Genomic DNA, 20,884 nt, shown 5'->3' with positions numbered 1-20,884 from the left:
CACGATAACCTATGCATATCCTCCCGTATACTTTAAATCATCTCTAGATTACTTATAATACCTAATACAATGTAAATGCTATGTGAAATAGTTGTTATACTGCATTGTTTAGGGAATAATGACAAGAAAAAAAAGTCTGTACATGTTCGAGCAACAAGTGTTGGAAGAGCACTTCTGGGTTTTCTTGATTCACAGTTGGTTGAATTCGCATATGCAGAACCTGCAGATAAGGAGGGCCGACTTTATCTCTCAATTTCTGCACTTCTTGGAGAATATGGGTTCAGTTTAGAAAATATAATGCCCTTCATGGTTTCTGTCTCTCTCTCTCTCTAGTCCTATCTTACACAATCATCTTTTCCTACCTTCTATGCAAGACTCAACATTTCATGATTGGTATAGAAAGGGCATTAGGTGCTTTGAAGATCTTTTCATGGATAATCGTTTTGCAACTTTTCAAAAACTGTCTGTAAAGTTTAAACTACCTAATACTCATTTCTTTAGATACCTTCAAATTAGACATTTCATTAACCCTTTTTTTTTCTAATTTTCCTGAGATGCTCAAGAAAACATTGTGGACCTGTTTCTTTCTAGTAATCCATTGGGTAAAGACTTAATATCTTCTATTTGTGATAATTTAATGACCTTGAGATGTGCTTCCTTTAACAAAATTAGAACTGCTTGGGAACATGATTTAAATATTTCTTAATCTGGTGCGGTTTGGGATTCAATTCTTAAGTCAGTTAATTCAACCTCTTTATGTGTTCGCCACTGTCTTTCACAGTTTAAGGTTGTACATAGGGCTCACATGTCTAAAACTAAATTGTCGCGGTTTTATCCTGACATTAGTCCTGTTTGCGACAAGTGTAAAGGGGGCGAGGCTTCTCTTATTCATATGTACTGGGATTGTCCTAGTCTAGAGAAATTCTGGAGAGAAGTCTTTTTATCTTTATCCCATATTCTTAATTGCCACTTAGAACCTAACCCTCTGATTGACCTTTTTGGTACCTTGGGTGAGGCAGACATGCATTTGAGTCCGACTAAACATCAAACACTATATTTTGCCTCTCTGTTAGCTAGATGCTTAGTTCTTCTCAGGTGGAGAGATTTTGCCCCACCCACTCATGTTCAATGGCTTAATGATATTATATCCTGTTTAGACCTTGAAAAATTTCATTATTCACTTCTCAATTCGGACATAAAATTTCATAAGGCGTGGGGACCTTTTCTCAAATACTTTCATAATTCCTGTTCAGATTAAGTTTATTTTTTTCTGTACCATAATCCCTTACTTTTAGCTTTTTTCTGTAAGTTTTATGGTTTCTTTTTGATGGGAATTGCACTACATTATATTACATATAATTATGGAGAAGGATAGGATTGGACCCAGGGTTGAGATTTTTGATTGGAGATGTGAAAGGATTTAGAAGGAGTGGATTGGGACAATTTTGTTTTATGGGAAGGATGTAATAGAGAAATGGAGGTCATTTAAAGGTGAAATTTTGAGGGGACAGAATCTTTATGTTCCTGTTAGGTTGAAAGGAAAGGTTAAACGTTTGAGAGAGCCATGGTTTTCAAGGGATATTGGAAACTTGGTTATGAAAAAGAGAGATATCTACAATAAATATAGGCAGCATGGAGTAAATGAGGTGCTCGGGGAATATAAAGAATGTAAGAAGAATCTTAAGAAAGAAATTAGAAAAGCTAAAAGAAGATACGAGGTTGCTTTGGCAAGTAAGGTGAAAATAAATCCAAAGGGTTTCTACAGTTATATTAATAGCAAAAGGATAGTGAGGGATAAAATTGGTCTCTTAGAGAATCAGAGTGGACAGCTATGTGCGGAACCAAAAGAGATGGGGGAGATTTTGAATAATTTCTTTGGTATTCACTAAGGAGAAGGATATTGAATTGTGTAAGGTAAGGGAAACAAGTAGGGAAGTTATGGAAACTATGATGATTAAACAGGAGGAAGTACTGGCACTTTTAAGGAATATAAAAGTGGATAAATCTGTGGATCCTGACAGGATATACCCTAGGACCTTAAGGGAAGTTAGTGTAGAAATAGCAGGGGTTTGGACAGAAATATTTCAAATGTCATTAGAAACAAGGAATGTGCTGGAGGATTGGTGTATTGCTCATATGGTTCCATTGTTAAAAAGGGTTCTAAGAGTAAACCTAGCAATTATTGGCTTGTACGTTCGACGTCAGTGGTGGGTAAATTAATGGAAAGTATTCGTGGAGATGGTATATATAATTATCTGGATAGACAAGGTCAAATTAGGAACAGTCAACATGGATTTGTGCGTGAAAGGTCATGTTTGACAAATCTTATTGAATTTTCTGAAGAGGTTACTAGGAAAGTTGACGAGGGTCAAGCAGTGTATGTTGTCTATATGGATTTCAGTAAGGGCTTTGACAAGGTTCCACACAGGTTAGTTAGGAAGGTTCAGTCTTTAGGTATTAATATTGAAGTAGTAAAATGGACTCAACAGTGGCTGGATGGGAGATGCCAGAGAGTAGTGGTGGACAACTGTTTGTCAGGTTGGAGGCCGGTGACTAGTGGTGTGCCTCAGGGATCTGTAGTGGGTCCAATGTTGTTTGTCATATACATTAATGATCTGGATGGTGGGGTGGTAAATTGGATTAGTAAGTATGCAGATGATACTTAGATAGGTGGCGTTGAGGATAATGAAGTAGGTTTTCAAAGCTTGCAGAGAGATTTAGGCCAGTTAGAAGAGTGGGCTGAAAGATGGCAGATGGAGTTTAATGCTGATAAGTGTGAGGTGCTACATTTTGGTAGGACTAATCAAAATAGGACATACATGGTAAATGGTAGGGTATTGAGGAATGCAGTAGAACAGAGTGATCTAGGAATAATGGTGCATAGTTCCCTGAAGATGGAATCTTATGTAGATAGGGTGGTGAAGAAAGCTTTTGGTATGCTGGCCTGTATAAATCAGAGCATTGAGCATAGGAGTTGGGATGTAATGTTAAAATTGTACAAGGCATTGGTGAGGCTAAATTTGGAGTATTGTGTACAGTTCTGGTCACCGAATTATAGGAAAACTGTCAACAAAGTAGAGAGAGTACAAAGGAGATTTACTAGAATGTTACCTGGGTTTCAGCACCTAAGTTACAGAGAAAGGTTGAACAAGTTAGGTCTTTATTCTTTGGAGCGTAGAAGGTTGAGGGGGGACTTGATAGAGGTATTTAAAATTATGAGGGGTGATAGAGTTGACGTGGATAGGCTTTTACATTGAGAGTAGGGGGGATTCAAACAAGAGGACATGACTTGAGAGTTAAGGGGCAAAAGTTTAGGGGTAACACGGGGGGGAACTTCTTTACTCAGAGAGTGGTAGCTGTGTGGAACGAGCTTCCAGTAGAAGCAGTAGAGGCAGGTTCGATTTCGTCATTTAAAAAAAATTGAACAGGAAAGGAGTGGAATGTTATGGGCTGAGTGCAGGTAGGTGGGACTAGGTGAGAGTAAGCGTTTGGCACAGACTAGAAGGGCTGAGATGGCCTGTATCCGTACTGTAATTGTTTTATGTTATATGGTTTCCTTTCATGGAACGTCAATGAAGTTCTTTTGATGGTCTGAATGTGCCACCAGTCTTCTCTTATCTATTCGGATTACAACCTCAGAAAAGAACTCTTGATGATTTGTGTCAAATATGATTGATTACCCTTTCAAAAATCCACATTGACACCACACAGTCCTTTTGTTAAGTACCCCATTAGCACTCTGGAAGTATTTTCCTTGTTACTGGCCTTTAGTTCACTTTCTCTGCCTTGAGTATTGGGGTTTTGATATTTGGGAACTGTTGTAAAATTGATGAAATTTTGGAAAATTGCAACCAGTACATCCTGTTACCTCCATTGAATATTTTTCAGTATGTGGGAATGATTGTGCGCCACATAAATAGGCCATTTTGACTCACCATGTTCTTACTGGACCATGATTGTGCATTTGTTAAACTGCAGCTATGACGCATCTGCACTGCTTTGCCATGCCTGTGTTTACTTCATTTTTCAAAGTCTTAGCTGGCAAAGTCCACTCTTCATGAACATAGTACAATTTACTGAACAATATCTAATTTATGTACTTGTAGAGCCAGGTGGCACAAGTCCTGTGATAGCTGATTTCAATTAAGTATTCTACCTGGTTGCCTAATTCTGCGATTAAACCAGTGAATGGTAGGGCTCTGGGTAGTGTTAGGGAACAGAGGCGACCAAGTGGATACAGGTAGATAGGGTGGTGATGAAGACATGTAGAATGCTGACCTTTGTTAGTCAGGGTGTTGAATATGTAAGTTGGGAAGTTGTGTTGCAGTTTTATAAGACATTGATAAAGCCACACTTGGAGTATTGAGTAAAATTGTATTACCAAGATGGAATTAAATGGAAATGAGTGCAGAAAAGGATGTTGCCTGGACTTGAGGTCTGAATTGCAAGGACAAATTGCACAGTCTAGGACTTTATTTCCTGAAGTGCAGGAAATGGAGGGGTAACCTGAAAGAGGTATACATGTTCATGAGGGACATAGACAGGGTTGAAAGCATATTTTTTTCCCCCAGGGAGGCATTGCAAAAGAACAGTTTAAGATCACAGGTTTAAATGGACCATCAGAGGCAGCTTCTTTGTGCGAAGGATGGGAACGAGCTATCAGAAATAGTGTTTGAGGTGGATGCATTAGCAACATTCAAAAAGCCATCTGAATGAGTACATAGAGGTTTTGAGGACTATGGGTCAAACATAGATGGTTTGACAAGTTGGTTCAAATGACCTGTTTCCATGCTGTATTTTGCATGTCTGTGACTTTTAGGCTAGATAGTTAGCACTCCTTGAAAATGGAATGTCATAGCATTTAATAAGATCGTGGCTAACCTGGATGGGTCTCAGATCCAGCTACCTGCTTTTTCTCAATTCTCATACTGTACTAATTAAATTGTCTAATTAAATGAGATAGCCGCTACTGCTTCCCTAGCCAGAGAATTCCACAGATCTATTACACTCTGAGAAAAGCAATTCCTTTTCAACTCTGACCTAAATCTACTCCCCTGAATCATGAGTCCACGTCCCCTCATTTCATTCTCATCTACCAGTGGAAACAACTTCTCTGTCTCTGTCTTATCTGCCCATTATATAATGTTATATGTTTCCATAAGATCCCCTTATTCTTCTGAATTTCATCATATATAGTCCCAGGAGACAAAATCTATTCTCATAGACTAACTCCCTCATCTCTGGAATCCACCTGGTGAACTTCATCTGTATCTGCACAGCCTCCAAAACCTATATATCCTTGCTTAAATAAGAAGATTAGAACTGCATACACTAGTACCATGTGGCCTCACCAGTAGTACATGGTATAATTGCAGCATAACCACCCTGCTGTGCACCTGTAAACCAACCTTTTGTACCAGAAAAAAAAACCTTTTAGGGATCAAAAGAGCAACTCTAAAAATCTGAACTATAAGACAAAATGTTGGAAGATCTTAATAGGTTAGGTAGCACCTGTAATAAGAGAAACTTGGTTAATGTTTCTGGTCAAAGAACATTGGTCAAAATTTTATATACTTGTGTACCAATCATATGAAAATTGTAGGGTTAAGAGAATTGAATTGAACTGACTTTATTACTTAAATCTTTAAGTTACGTCTCCATCTAAATGTGCAATGTGCAATTTATAGTAATTTGTAATAAATAGTAGGTACAACAGGACAGTCAATATAGCATAGAAATACAAATGTATCAGCATGAATTAATCAGTCTGATCAGTTCAATCTTCCTGTTGAACTGAATGAAACAATCACAGCTGCTGATCAGCAGCAGCATAAGTTTGACCTCCAGGCATAGAGCCAATGTGACGTAGTAAGGGTGCAAAAGGCAGGTAAAAGTGAACCAGGAAATGAGATGCAGACCTGGTGCCAGTACAATTGCACACTTAACAGCATAAGTGGTTGCAACTAAGCGCTTCAATAATCATTGAAATCTTGCATGCTGATAATTATTCTTAAAAGATTATTAGAAGCTGATACTATATATGGGCTAAAAGAATTTTAATGCAGTAAGAGAGAATATAAGTTTCGTAAGTTACTTATGAACTTCAATTTAACAAAATTGATTACTTTATTAATTTTCGGATAATTTCTTATTTCAGGTACATTTGGTCGTATCTTTCTTGGAATTTTAATTGATGAGAAAGACCCAAGTAAAGAAAAATATGTGTTTGCTAAAACAGTAAAAGGTAAGGAATTATATAGTATACAGAGCCCAGTTAGCTAGCTGCCTCCATTTCAAAACTCTTTTGGGATTTGGCCTTATTCATCTATGGTGTTTTTCATTGATTTTCCAATTGTCTCTCAATCTCTTTGCTCCTCTATCCTGTTAAATTATTCCTTTTATTTCACTCTATGAAGCATTTTTATTCAACCTTGCAAAATTGCTCAACTCAAGTTTATCTTGAGTTAACACGAGAAAATCTGCAGATGCTGGAAATTCAAGCAACACACACAAAATGCTGGTGGAACACAGCAGGCCAGGCAGCATCTATACAAAGAAGTACTGTCGACGTTTTGGGCCGAGGCCCTTAATCAGGACTAACTGAAATGAGAGATACTAAGAGATTTGAAAGTAGTGGGGGGAGGGGGAAATGCGAAGTGATAGGAGAAGACCGGAGGGGGTGGGATGAAGCTAAGAGCTGGAAAGGTGATTAGCAAAAGTGATACAGAGCTGGAGAAGGGAAAGGATCATGGGACGGGAGGCCTCGGGAGAAAGAAAGGGGTGGGGGGGGGAGCACCAGAGGGAGATGGAGAGCAGGCAGGGTGATGGGCATAGAGGAAAAAAAAACAAGAAACAACTAAATATGTCAGGGATGGGGTAAGAAGGGGAGGAGGGGCATTAACGGAAGTTAGAGAAGTCAATGTTCATGCCATCAAGTTGGAGGCTACCCAGCCGGTATATAAGGTGTTGTTCCTCCAATCTGAGTGTGGATTCATCTTGACAGTAGAGGAGGCCATGGATAGACATATCAGAATGGGAATGGAATGTGGAATTAAAATGTGTGGCCACTGGGAGATCCTGCTTTCTCTGGCAGGTGTTCAGCGAAACGGTCTCCCAGTCTGCGTCCGGTCTCACCAATATATAAAAGACCACACCGGGAGCACCGGACGCAGTATACCACTCCAGCCGACTCACAGGTGAAGTGTCACCTCACCTGGAAGGACTGTCTGGGGCCCTGAATGGTGGTGAGGGAGGAAGTGTAAGGGCAGGTGTTGCACTTGTTCCGTTTACAAGGATAAGTGCCAGGAGGGAGATCGGTGGGAAGGGATGGGGGGGACGAGTGGACAAGGGAGACGCGTAAGGAGCGATCCCTGTGGAAAGCAGAAAGGAGGGGGAGGGAAAGATGTGCTTGGTAGTGGGATTCCGTTGGAGGTGGTGGAAGTTACGGAGAATTATACATTGGACCTGGAGGCTGGTGGGGTGGTAGTGTCGTGGTTTTTCATGGCTTACAAATGACCAGGAGACGCAGAAGATTCTTCAAGAAGGGTTAAACTTTAATTTGCAAATCAAAGCTGAGACAGTCATTGAGCTAGTCGCTGATTGCCTACCGATTCTTGGACACAGCAGCTTTTTAAAGCAATCTCCTGGTTTAGCTGCATTAACATATCCAAGCGGTCTATAGGTGCATATCACAAGTACATCCGCCACTATTGTTTTTACCTATTGACTTATTCATGTTCTAGTCTGACTACATAGCTTTAGTTACACAGCAGACAAGTCCAAAGCAAAACATCTCTTAGCTACCTTTTATTAACACACCATTGTCTTTAGCATTTCACAGCAAATAATACAAGTTTAGCACATAGCCAACTTCAAAGCTGACGACCTCTCCCAGCCACCTCTCACTAGCATATACCAACACACCATTGTCTCTAGCATTCCACATAGTTTTTAGCATTTCACATTTTATACTCCATAATATTTTATACTCCAATAGTAGGTGAGGACAAGGGGAACCCTACCCCGAGTGGGGTGGTGGGTGGATGGGGTGAGGGCGGATGTGCGGGAAATGGGAGAGATGCGTTTGAGAGCAGTGTTGATGGTGGAAGAAGGGAAGCCCCTTTGTTTAAAAAAGGAAGACATCTCCTTCGTCCTGGAATGAAAAGCCTCATCCTGAGAGCAGATGTGGCGGAGACGGAGGAATTGTGAGAAGGGGATAGCATTTTTGCAAGAGACGGTGGGAAGAGCAATAGTCCAGGTAGCTGTAGGCTTATAGTAGATATCAGTAGATAAACCATCTCCAGAAATGGAGACAGAAAGATCAAGAAAGGAGATGGAGGTGTTGGAAATGGACCAGGTAAATTTGAGGACAGGGTGAAAGTTGGAGGCAAAGTTAATGAAGTCAACAAGCTCAGCATGCGTGCAGGAGGCAGCACCAATGCAGTCATCGATGTAGCGAAGGAAAAGGGGGATGGATACCCATATAGAGTTGGAACGTGGACTGTTCCACAAAGCCAACAAAAAGGCAGGCATAACTGGGACCCATGCGGGTGCCCTTGGCTACTTTGGAGGAAGTGGGAGGAGTCAAAGGAGAAATTATTGAGAGTACGGAGGAGAGTGGTGGTAGAGGGGAATTGGTTAGGTCTGGAATCCTATCTTGAGTTAGTTATGAATTCCTACACTCTTACTCATTTTCAAGTGTATCCCACAGTTTGGTGTCATCTATAAAATTTGGAATTGTGTTTGTGATCTCCAAGTCAAAACCATGGAACCACTTCCCATCTTTCCCCAGTCTGAGTTAACTTACCCTGTCAGTCTTCCATTCTGTGATCAGTTTCTTATACTTCCTGCCACTAATCGCCTGACTTAGTCATAGAGTCAAAGAAAAGTACAGCACAGAAATAGGCCCTTCAGCCCATTTCATATATCTGGTCTCTTAGAATACCTTCCAATAACTTTCCCACTGCTGATGTCAGGCTCACCAGCCTATTTTTAGACCCTTTCTTAAACAGCAGAACTACACTGGCTACCTCTAATCCTCTGATACATACCTGTCGCTAAGGGTGATTTAAATATCTCTGCTAGGGCTCCTGCAGTTTCTGCACTTGCCTCCCACAAGGTCAGAGGAACACCCTGTCAGGCCCTGGGGATTTATCCACCCTAATTTGCCCCAAGGTAGCAGACACCTCCCCCTCTGTAATAGATGTAGAGTCCAGATGCAAAAAATGTATTTAAGTTCTCCCTCAGCTCTTTTGGCTCCATGCCAATAGAAGATCAATTTTGTCCCTTGCAATCCCTTTGCTCTTAACATATCCATAGAATCTCTTAGGTTTCTCCTTCATCTTGTCAGCTAAGGCAATCTTTTAGCCCTCCTAATTCCTTTCTTAAGTGTTCTCTTGCATTTCTTATACCTCATTTGCACCTCATTTGTTCACACCTGCTTATAGCTGGAATACACCTGTCTATTGAAAACCAAGGTTTGTTATGCCTGTATTTCTGTACCTTTAATTCTGGCAGGCATATACAAGCTTTGTAGTCCCAAAATTTCACTTTTGAAGGCCTCCCAGTTACCAAGTTCATGTTCCTAGAGATCAGTCTTTCACAATTCACACATGTCAGACATTCTTGATACCATCAAAGTTGGCCTTTTTCCAACTTAGAAGCTCAACTGCGGGCCAGAGCTATCTTTTTGCCTATTTACTTTGAAACTAAAGGCATTGTTATCACTAGATGTAAAGTGTTCCCCTACACAATCTTCTGTCATCTCCCCTCTCTAATCCCCTAATAGCAGATCGACTATTGAGAAACCTTTCCTGAACACATCTGACCAACTCTTATCCCATCTAGTCATTTTACAGTATGAAAGTCCCAGTCAATATGTGGAAAGTTAAAATCACAACTATAATAAACTTGTGTTTCCTGCAACAGTCTCTCTACAAATTTGTTTCTCTAAATCTCACGGACTGTTGTGTGGTCTGTAATATAACCCCATTAACGTGCCCATGCCTTTTTTATTACTCAGTTCCACCCATAATGCCTCACTTGATGAGTTCTGCAGTCTGTCCTGACGAAGCACTGCCATGCCATTTTCTTTGACTAGTAATGCCCCCCCTCCTCCTTTAATCACTCCTGCCCTGTCACGTCTAAAACAATGGAACTCCAGAAAATTAAGCTGCTAGTCCTGCCCCTTCTGCAACCAAGTCTTACTAATGGCTGCAATATCATAATTCCAGGTCTTGATCCATGCCCTGAGTTCATCCACCTTTCCTCCAAAGCTTCTTGCTTCGATGTATGTGCAGCTCAGTACATTAGTCGCGCCATGCTCAAGCTTTTGATTCCTGACTTTGCCTGAGATCTTAACATCTGTCTCCACAAGTTCTGCACTATCTGTTCTGGCACTCATCCCACTGCAATTCTAGTTTAAATCCCCACCCCGTGCAGCACCAGCAAACCTTCCTGCTAGGAGATTAGTCCCCTTCCAATTCAAGTGCAAACCTTCTCTTCTGTGTAGTTCCCATCTTCCCTGGAAGAGAGCCCAATGATCTAAAAATCTTCCCTCGTACACCAGCCACACATTAAACTGTATAATCGTCTTATTTCTGGGCTTGCTAGCACATGGCAGTGAGATCACAACCATGGAGGTCCTTTAATTTAGCACCTGACTCCCTGAACTCACTTTGCAGAAGTTTGTCACTTGTCCTACCTATGTCATTGGTACTTATGTGGACCAGGACCTCTGGCTGTTCACCCTCCCACTTAATGCTGAGGACTTGATCTGAGATGTCCCAAACCCTGGCACCCAGGAGGTAAAATACCATCTGGGAGTCTTGTCCTCATCCACAGAACCTCCTTTCTGTTCCCTGAACTAATGAATTCTGTATCACCACAACCTGTCCCTTCTGATTCACAGAGCCAGACTCAGTGCCAGGGACCTGACCGTGTGCCTTCCATTCCGCCCCCCCCCCCCCCCCCCCCGCACCCGCCAACACCACCAAAGCCACATGTTCTATTGAATGTAGAACAATACAGCACAGTACAGGCCCTTCGGCCCACAATGTTGTGCTAACCCTTAAAACCTGCCTCCCATATAACCCTCCACCTTAAATTCCTCCATATACCTGTCTAGTAGTCTCTTAAATTTCACTAGTGTATCTGCCTCTACCACTGACTCAGGCAGTGCATTCCATGCACCGACCACTCTCTGAGTAAAAAACCTTCCTCTATCCCCCTTGAACTTTCCACCCGTTACCTTAAAGCTATGTCCTCTTGTATTGAGCAGTGGTGCCCTGGGGAAGAGGCGCTGGCTGTCCACTCTATCTATTCCTCTTAATATCTTGTATACCTCTATCATGTCTCCTCTCATCCTCCTTCTCTCCAGAGAGTAAAGCCCTACCTCCCTTAATCTCTGATCATAATGCAGACTCTCTAAACCAGGCAGCATCCTGGTAAATCTCCTCTGTACCCTTTCCAATGCTTCCACATCCTTCCTATAGTGAGGTGTCCAGAATTGGACACAGTACTCCAATTCATGGAACTTAGTAAGTTATGATTCCAGTCAACTTCATCATACAGTTAGTGTCAGGTTTGATTATTTCCCATTCTCAATATTCCATTAACCATGTGAGAGTATTTTGTACTTTTATTGTTTGTTTTCTTTGTTAAACGGTGATTCTGCAATATATTAGGCATGGAGTTAGTCCTCCATATTCAATTAATGTAGTAAGTATTAGTTTCTAAATACGAGAAAATCTGCAGATGCTGGATATTCAAGCAAGACACACAAAACCTCAGGAAAGGTGTAAACAGTCGACATTTCAGGCTGAGACCCTTCATCAGGACTGATGAAGTTGTCCCTAAAGATTAACTTACAGATTGAGTCAGCAGTAAGGAAGGCATATGAAATGTTCACATTCATTTTGAGAGGATTGGAATATAAGAAGAATGTAATGTTGAGGGTTTGTGAGGCATTGTTCAGATCACACTTGAAGTTCTGTGAGCAGTTTTGAGCCCCTTATGACGTTGGAGAGGGTTCAGAGGAGGTTCATGGGAATGATCCCAGGAATGAAAGGGTTAACATATGAGGAGTGTTTAATGGCTCTATACTCATTGGAGTTTAGAAAAATGAGGGAAGATCTCATTGAAACCGATCAAATATTGAAAGGCCGATATAGAATGAATGCAGAGAAAATGTTTCCTGTAGTGGGGGAGTCGAGGACCAGAGGACAAACCTCAGCATAGAGGGATATCCATTTAGATCAGAAATGAGTAATTTCTTTAACTAGAGGGTGGTGAATCATTGCCACAGACACCCATGATGGCCAAGTCATTGAGAATATTTAAAGCAGAGGTTGATAGGTGGGGTTGATAGATTAGTTGGGGTGTTGAAGGTTATAGGAAGAAGACAGGAGAAAGGGGTTGACTCTCATGAGCCACTCTTCTCTCCAATCAGATTCCTCCTCCTTCAGCTCCTTTCCATTTTCACCAATCACCTCCCAGCTTCTCTCTTCATCCCTCTTCCCCAGCCTGCCTACCTTCCTCCCCCCCACTTATCTTCCCCCTCACCTCGCTTCACCCATCACCATAGAGCTTGTACTCCTTCCCTCCCTCCTGCCTAACTTGTTATTCAGGCTTCCTGCTCCTCCTTTTCCAGTCCTGATAAAGGATCTCAGACCAAAACATCGACTGTTTATTCCTTTCGATAGATGCTGACTGACCTACTGAGTTTCTACAGTACTTTGTGCGAGATGCTCAAGATTTCCAGCATTTGCAGAATATTTTGTTTTCCTCAACACTACTTGCCCTCATCCTATCATCCACAGACCAGGCAACAAAACCATCAATTTTGTCATCCTCTCATTGACATGAGTGAGAAGAAGTAGTCCCAACACCAACCCTTGCAGAACATCTGTAGTCACCAGCAGTCAACCAGTAAAGGCCCTCTTTATTTCCACTCTTTGCCTCCTACAGCAAAACTTCCATCCATGCAGCTATCTTTCCTGTAATATTTTGTTTAGCAGGCTCATGTCTGACAGTTTGTCAAAAGCCTAAAAATCCAGTAAACTACATCCACTGACTCCTTTGTCTAATCTACCTGTTATTTCCTCAAAAAATTCCAACATATTTGTCAAGCAAGATTTCCCCTCAAGGAAGCTATGCTGTCTTTGGCCTATTTTATCATGTGTCTACAAGTACCCTAAAACCGCATCCTTAATAATGGAATCCAGCATCTTCCTGACCACTGAGCTCAGGCTAGCTGGTCTGTAATTTTCTTTCTCTGCCTCCCATCTTCTCTTGAAGATGGAGTAAAATTTGCAATTTTCTAGTCCTCTGGAGAGTGATAGGAACAGGCAAGTTAAGAAAGCGTTTAATTGGAGTATGGGGAAATATGAAGCTATCAGGCAGGAACTTGGAAGCATAAATTTGGAACTGATGTTCTCTAGGAAATGTATGGCAGAAATGTTCAGGGGATATTTGTGTGGTGTTCTGCATATGTACGTTCCAGTGAGACAGAAAGAAAGGTAGGGTTCAGGAACTCTGGTGTACAAAGGCAGTTGAGAATCAAAAAGAAAAGAAAAGCTTATGAAAGGTTTAAAAAACTAGGTAGTGATAGAGATCTAGAAGATTATAAAGCTAGCAGGAAGGAGGTTAAGAATGAAATTAGTAAAGTCAGAAAGGGCCATGAGAAGGCCTTGGTGAACAGGATTAAGGAAAGCTCCAAGGTATTCTACAAGTATGTGAAAGGCAAGAGGATAAGATAGAAACATAGAAAACCTACAGCACAATACAGGCCATTTGGCCCACAAAGTTGAGCCAAACATGTCCCTACCTCAGAAATTACTAGGCTTACCTATAGCCCTCTATTTTTCTAAGCTCCATGTACCTATCTGAAAGTCTCTTAAAAGACCCTATCATAACCACCTCCACCACCGTTGCCGGCAGCCCATTCCATGCACTCACCACTCTCTGAGTAAAAAAACTTACCCCTGACATCTCCTCTGTACCTACTTCCCAGTACCTTAAACCAGTGTCCTCTTGTGGCAACCATTTCAGCCCTGGGAAAAAGCTTCTGACTATCCGCACAATCAGTGCCTCTCATGATGTGAGAGAATAGGACCAATCAAGTGTGACAGCAGAAGAGTGTGTATGGAACCAGAGGAGGTAGCAAAGGTACACAATGAATACTTTGCTTCAGTATTCACTATGGAAAAGGACCTTGGCGATTGTAGGGATGACTTACTGCGGACTGAAAAGCTTGAGCATGTAGACATTAAGAAAGAGAATGTGCTGGAGCTTTTGGAAAACATCATGTTGAATGAAGCACCAGGTCTGGATGAGATATACCTCATGCTACTGAGGGAAGTGAGGGAGGAGATTGTGGAGCCTCTGGCAATGATCTTTGCATCAGAGGTTCCGGAGGATTGGAGGGTTGCAGATGTTGTTCCCTTATTCAAGAAACGGAGTAGAGAGGACTTCTGGTATGATACTGATTGTTTAGTCGCTCCGAACTTTTGCTCCGTTATACTTCCTATCTTTGCACTATATGTCTCCCTTCTTAAACCTTAGTTAGGTATTTTATTAGTTCTCTTTTACCTGCCTGCGAACACATCTATCTTATAATGGCTACCAAAAGTACTAAAACCGGGAAAAAGGAAACTTCTACGGCTTTGTCGGCTGAGATTCTTGCTGTTTTGGAACAACATCGACAAGATACTTTAATGGATATTAAAACTGAATTTAGAACTTCTATCAACCAGCTGGATTCCAAATTGGATCAGATTAATGCCAGAGTGGATGAACATGCTGAACATTTATCTCGCATTGACTTAACTTCTGAAGATTTAAAACGCCATGTTCAACATCTTGAAACTTTCAGCTCCAACCTAGAGGAGAAGAACAGTAAACTTTCTTCCAAAATGGTGGATCTTGAAAATCGGAGCAAACGTTGCAATCTACGAATTCTTGGTTTGCCAGAGGCCACCGAAAAGGGCTCTCCCGTTGAATTTTTTTCTGATTTTCTCTGTGAGATTTTTGGGAAAGAATTTCTTCCGACTCCACCTGAGCTTGAAAGGGCTCACAGGATTTATGTTCCTCGTGCAACTCTGGGTTCCCGTCCACGGCCAGTTATTTTATGCTTTCATCGATACCAGGTGAAAAACCGTTTGATTATGGAGGCACGCCGCAGAGGTACTTTTGCTTTTCAACATACGGTCATTCGTTTTGTGGAGGATTATGCCCCCCAGGTTCTGAAGATGCATGCTGAGTTTAGAGGTGTAATAAAAGTGCTTTTTGATCGCGGATTCAGACCCTCCGAAATCCAGCCGATCTTCGAATTACGCTTACTACTGGAGATTATAAGTGGTTTAAATCAGTGAAGGAGGCTGAGGCGTTTGTTGGAAGTCGTCCAGCCACCTCGTCTTCTTCGGAACTGACCTGACCTTCTAAAATGGTTGATAAGTACTTCTCGAAGTAAAACTATTTTTTCCGAACTCAGACTTTACTTGAATAATTCAGACATTAACTATTGAAACTCTAAGGGCTGTAGTCAATCTCTCCCTGGACTTGGTGCGTTTTTTCTAAATAGATGATTTAAGTTTAATGTTTCCCTGCGGACTTTTAGATTTTACTTGTGTAACCTATTTTATTTTTGTATAACTTTATCTATAGAGAACTACAATCGATTTTAACTTGTTTTGGAGGTTTGGAGTTTTTATTGAAGGCCTCCCTGTTGGTTGATTTATAGTTTAAGTTTTGCCTCTTTTTTTCTGTAAACGGTTGTTAAGTACTCTCTTTAAATTTATAATTTCCCCCTTTTCCCCCTCCATTTTTTTTTCTTTTAATCTTTTATAATTTTTCGCGGGTAGGTTAGTTTTAGTTTTCTTCTGATTTTTTTTGTATTAAGTTTTATACTTCTGTTGAAGTTGTTCCTATTTGTAATTCTGTTTTCTAGTGCATAAATTAGTTACTATTTGCTATATTATTTATATGGAACTTTTGTTAACGATACGGAACTGTAAGTCATTTTTGGGTTAATTTTTTTTGTAGAGCTAGTTGCTTTTTTAGGTAGCCGTCTAGTTTTGGGTTGCTAGAGTGGGGTGGATTCTCCAGTTCCAACACTACTCACTGTTTCTTTTGTTTTCCTTTGTTATTCAGGACATGTCTCTGTTTTGATTCTACGGATCTATGTTTACATTTTTGCTCCCAGACTGCTACTGTACTGCTTGATTTTTTTATATGCCTGCTACCTTCTATGCACTAACAATTGATAATGGTTAATACACTTAAATTTGTAAGCTGGAATGTAAAGGGATTGAATCATCCTGTTAAAAGAAGGAAGGTCTTCTCGCATATTAAACAACTCAAAGCAGACATTGCTTTCCTTCAAGAAACTCATATTCGTAGTTTTGATAATTCTCGGCTTTTGTCAAAGTGGGCTGGTCAGCATTTTCATTCATCCTTTGCTGCCAAAGCTAGGGAGGGTCTCCATCCTTATTAATTCAAATATTCCTTTTGAACTCCATAATAAGATATCTGATACAAATGGCCGTTTTATTATTGTTTCTGGTAAATTATATAATACTAACGTTGTACTAGCAAACCTGTATGCTCCCAATTTTGATTATGTTAATTTTTTTGAACGTTTTTTCTCCTCACTACCAGATTTAAACTCATACTCTCTTATACTGGGTGGCGATTTTAATTGTTGGTTAGATCCTAAATTGGATCGATCGTCCTCTGTTACTAGATTACGTACTAAATCTGCTTTAGCTATTCACTCTTTTCTCTCTAATTATGGTATCTCTGATATATGGTGTTTCCTTCATCCTACTGAGAGAGATTATTCTTTTTTTTTCACATGTTCACCATACCTTTACTAGAATTGACTACTTTTTACTTGATAATCAACTTATTCCATTTGTCTATTCTTGTGATTATCAGAGTATACTGATTTCTGACCATGCCCAAATTACTTTGTCTTTAAATTTTCCTGGTCTCCCTCAGAGGAATAAACACTGGCGTTTTGACTCAACTTTATTATCGGATGATGATTTTCTAAAATTTATTAAGGATCAGATAACCTTTTATTTTAACACCAATACGTCATCTGAAATGTCATCCCAGATTGTCTGGGATGCCATGAAAGCATATTTGAGGGGTCAAATAATCTCCTATACAGCAAATCTTAATAGAAAGTCCTGTGCAGATCGATTAGACCTCATTAATCAGATTAAAGAATCAGATCAACTGTATGCTCAAACTAAGAATCCTGAATTATACAAGAAGCGTGTAGAACTTCAAACTAAATTTAATCTTCTGTCTACTCAACCTGTTGAACGCCAACTTCTTGAAAGTAAGAGTCGCTTTTATATTCATGGTGACAAATCTGGTAAATTTCTAGTCAATCAGCTGAGGCGTTCCAAAGCTAAACAACATATTACAAAGATCCGGAAGGAGAATGGAGACTTTACATCAGATCACTTAGAAATTAATGACGTATTTAAAAATTTTTATTCTCAACTTTATTCCTCTGAATCTCTGAATGAGAATATCTCTGTTGATCATTTTTTAAATAATCTGAATATTCCTTCGCTTTCATCTGATTTTAAAGCCAAACTTAATGCACCTATATCATCAGAAGAAATATCTTTTGCAATTTCTGCATTGTCTTCAGGGAAATCTCCTGGACCTGATGGGTTCCCCGTAGAATTTTATAAATCATTCTCTTCACTTCTTTCTCCTCAGTTATTCTCAGTATTATCTGACTCATTTAATTATGGTAAATTGCCACCCTCTTTTAATGAGGCATCTATTATTCTTTTATTAAAAAAGGGTAAAGAACCAACAGAGTGTTCCTCGTATAGGCCGATTTCTTTGCTTAATGTTGATGTTAAAATCTTGGCCAAAGTTTTGGCTTATAGATTAGAAACTGTTATTCCCTCTATTATTTCTGATGATCAAACTGGTTTTATTAAAAACCGTCTTCCTTTTTTTAATATTCGGCGTTTATTTAACATTTTATATTCACCTTCAACTAGGATTCCTGAATGTGTTATTTCCCTCGATGTGGAGAAAGCATTTGATCGTATAGAGTGGAACTACCTTTTTGCAGTTTTAGAAAAATTTGACTTCGGTCAAAGTTTTATCTCTTGGATCAAATTGCTGTATCTGTGTCCTACTGCCTCTGTTTTGACTAATTTTCAGAAATCCCAGTTATTTAACCTCAAACGTGGCACCTGTCAGGGATGCCCTTTAAGTCCCTTTCTCTTTGATTTGGCTATAGAACCTTTGGCGATAGCATTTCGAAACTGTCCTGAATTGACCGGGATTTGGAGGGTTTCTCTTTATGTTTCTCTTTATGCTGATGACTTATTACTTTTTCTTTCAAATCCGTCTACATCCTTACCTCCAATGTTTTCACTTCTTGATCAGTTTAGCCAGTTTTCTGGCTATAAACTTAATTTATATAAGAGTGAACTTTTCCCAATTAATAAAGAAACACAAGAATTAACATTTCGTGATCTCCCTTTTAAAGTAGTTCATAATCAATTTACTTATCTTGGGATTACAGTCACAAGGAAGTTTAAAGATCATTTTCGTGAAAATTTTGCCAATCTTTTATATACTACAAAACAGAGTCTGTTACAATGGTCACCTCTATCTATGTCTTTGGTAGGTCGTATTAATGTTGTTAAAATGTATGTTCTCCCTAAATTTTTATATTTATTTCAATCAATCCCAATTTTTATTCCTAAATCTTTTTTTGATTCCTTAGACTCTATTATTTTGTCATATCTGTGGAAGAATAAGCATTCTAGAATTAATAAAGTTTATCTCCAAAAATCTAAAAAAGAGGGTGGCATGGCTTTACCTAACTTTCGTTTATATTATTGGGCAGCCAATATACGTTGTGCTACCTTTTGGTCTTTTTTCCACGGCCAACCCGAGTGCCCTAATTGGTTGGCAATGGAGTTGAGTTCCACTAAAGATTTATCTATTTCTGCACTTCTTGGCTCTGTACTCCCTAGTAGTTTGTCCAGATTAATTGTTAATCCTCTTGTTAGACACACTTTGCGTATATGGGCTCAGTTTAGGAAATTTTATGGTTTCTATGGTTTTTCCTTTTCTAGCCCTATCTTACATAATCACCTTTTTTTACCTACTATGTATGATTCAACATTCCATGATTGGTATAGGAAGGGCATTAGACATTTTGAAGATCTTTTTATTGATAATCGCTTCACATCTTTTCAACAGCTCTCTGCGAAGTTCAATCTGCCTAATGCTCATTTTTTTAGATATCTCCAAATTAGACACTTTATTAATCCTCTAATTCCTAACTTCCCTGAAATGCCTGAGAAAAATGTTATGGATTTCTTTCTTTCTATTAATCCACTGGGTAAAGGTTTAATATCATTTATTTGTGATAAATTAGCATTCTTACAGCGTGCCCCTGCAGATAAAATTAGAATGGCTTGGGAGCATGATTTAATTATCTCCTTATCTGATGAGACTTGGGACTCGATTCTCAAATCGGTTAATTCAACCTCTCTTTGTGCTCGCCATTGCCTTTTACAGTTTAAGATTGTTCATAGAGCCCATATGTCTAAATCTAAACTATCTCGATTTTACCCTAATATTAGTCCTCTTTGTGATAAATGCAAAAGGGGCGAGGCCTCTCTTATTCATATGTACTGGTTCTGTCCTAGCCTGGAGAAATTTTGGAAAGACGTCTTCACAACTTTATCTTATATTCTGAATCACCATCTAGAACCTAACCCTTTAATTGCTTTGTTTGTTTTTTTGGGTGAGACAGATTTACGTTTGAGTTCGACTAAGTGTCGAATATTATCTTTTGCTTCTCTCCTGGCTAGACGTTTAATCCTCCTTAGATGGAGAGATGTTGCCCCGCCCACGCATGCTCAATGGCTTAATGATATTATGTCCTGCTTAGACCTTGAAAAAAATCATTATTCAGTTCTTAATTCGGATATAAAGTTCCATAAGGTCTGGGGACCTTTTATTGAGTACTTTCATAACCTTCCTCTTAACTAAGGTTTTTTTTTTGGTCCCTTGCTTTCAGCTCCTTTTTTTTGGTAGTAGGCATTAATATCTTCTGTTTTTAAGTGTATTTACAGTTTTGGGGGTTTGGAAGTCCTGATTTATATTCTCTATATTGTGTTGTGGTTGGTCTGGAGTTTTTTTGTTGTTGCGGAGCTTGGGGAGGATACTAATTTTACATGTCTTCAATTTGGGTGCTTTCTTAATTATCTTTTTTTGTATTATATTATTATTGTATGTTTATTTTTGCACTGTATTAATGTTCTTCATTTTGATTTGGGATTTTTTTTTCTATCTGTAGCGATGTAGAAAATGCATAAAAAAACTAATAAAAAAAAAGAAAGGGAGTAGAGTTAGCCCAGGAAATTATAGACCAGTGAGTCTTACTTCAGTGCTTAGTAAGTTGTTGGAGAAGATCCTGATAGGCAGGATTTATAACATTTGGAGAGGCATAATATAATAGGAATAGTCAGCATGGCTTTGTCAAAGACAGGTCATGCTTTACGAGTCTGATTGAATTTTTTGAAGATGTGACTAAACACATTGATGAAGGTAGAGTAGTAGCTGTAGAGTACATGGATTTCAGCAAGGCATTTGATAAGATACCCTATGCAAGGCTTATGAGAAAGTAAGGAAGCATGGGATCCAAGGGGACCTTGTTTTGTGGATCTAGAACTGGCTTGCAAACAGAAGGCAAAGAGTGGTTGTAGACAGGTTCTGCTGGTTCTGCATGGAATTTGGTGACCAGTGGTGTGCCTCAGGGATCTGTTCTGGGACCCCATCTCTTCGTGATTTTTATAAGTAACCTGGATGAGGAAGTGGAGGGATG

General features: G+C 39.6%; 1 protein-coding gene across 4 annotated transcripts in view; it reads left to right on the top strand.

Moving 5' to 3' along the window:
- The window catches only part of ryk (receptor like tyrosine kinase), a 334,382-nt gene that overhangs the window by 212,082 nt on the left and 101,416 nt on the right, over window positions 1-20,884 (top strand). For 3 of the 4 annotated variants that reach the window (XM_073040548.1, XM_073040551.1, XM_073040550.1), the window contains one exon: window positions 6,158-6,244. The exons of the other annotated variant lie outside the window; for it this stretch is intronic. In XM_073040548.1, coding sequence (XP_072896649.1) covers window positions 6,158-6,244 — 87 coding nt within the window. The remainder of the gene's footprint in view (window positions 1-6,157; window positions 6,245-20,884) is intronic. 4 annotated transcript variants of the gene reach the window in all.

Source organism: Hemitrygon akajei, chromosome 3 (assembly GCF_048418815.1).
Source record: "Hemitrygon akajei chromosome 3, sHemAka1.3, whole genome shotgun sequence".
Classification (NCBI taxonomy): domain Eukaryota; kingdom Metazoa; phylum Chordata; class Chondrichthyes; order Myliobatiformes; family Dasyatidae; genus Hemitrygon; species Hemitrygon akajei.
The sequence above is the reverse complement of the archived record's forward strand: the minus strand, read 5'-3'. Positions and strand labels throughout refer to the sequence as shown.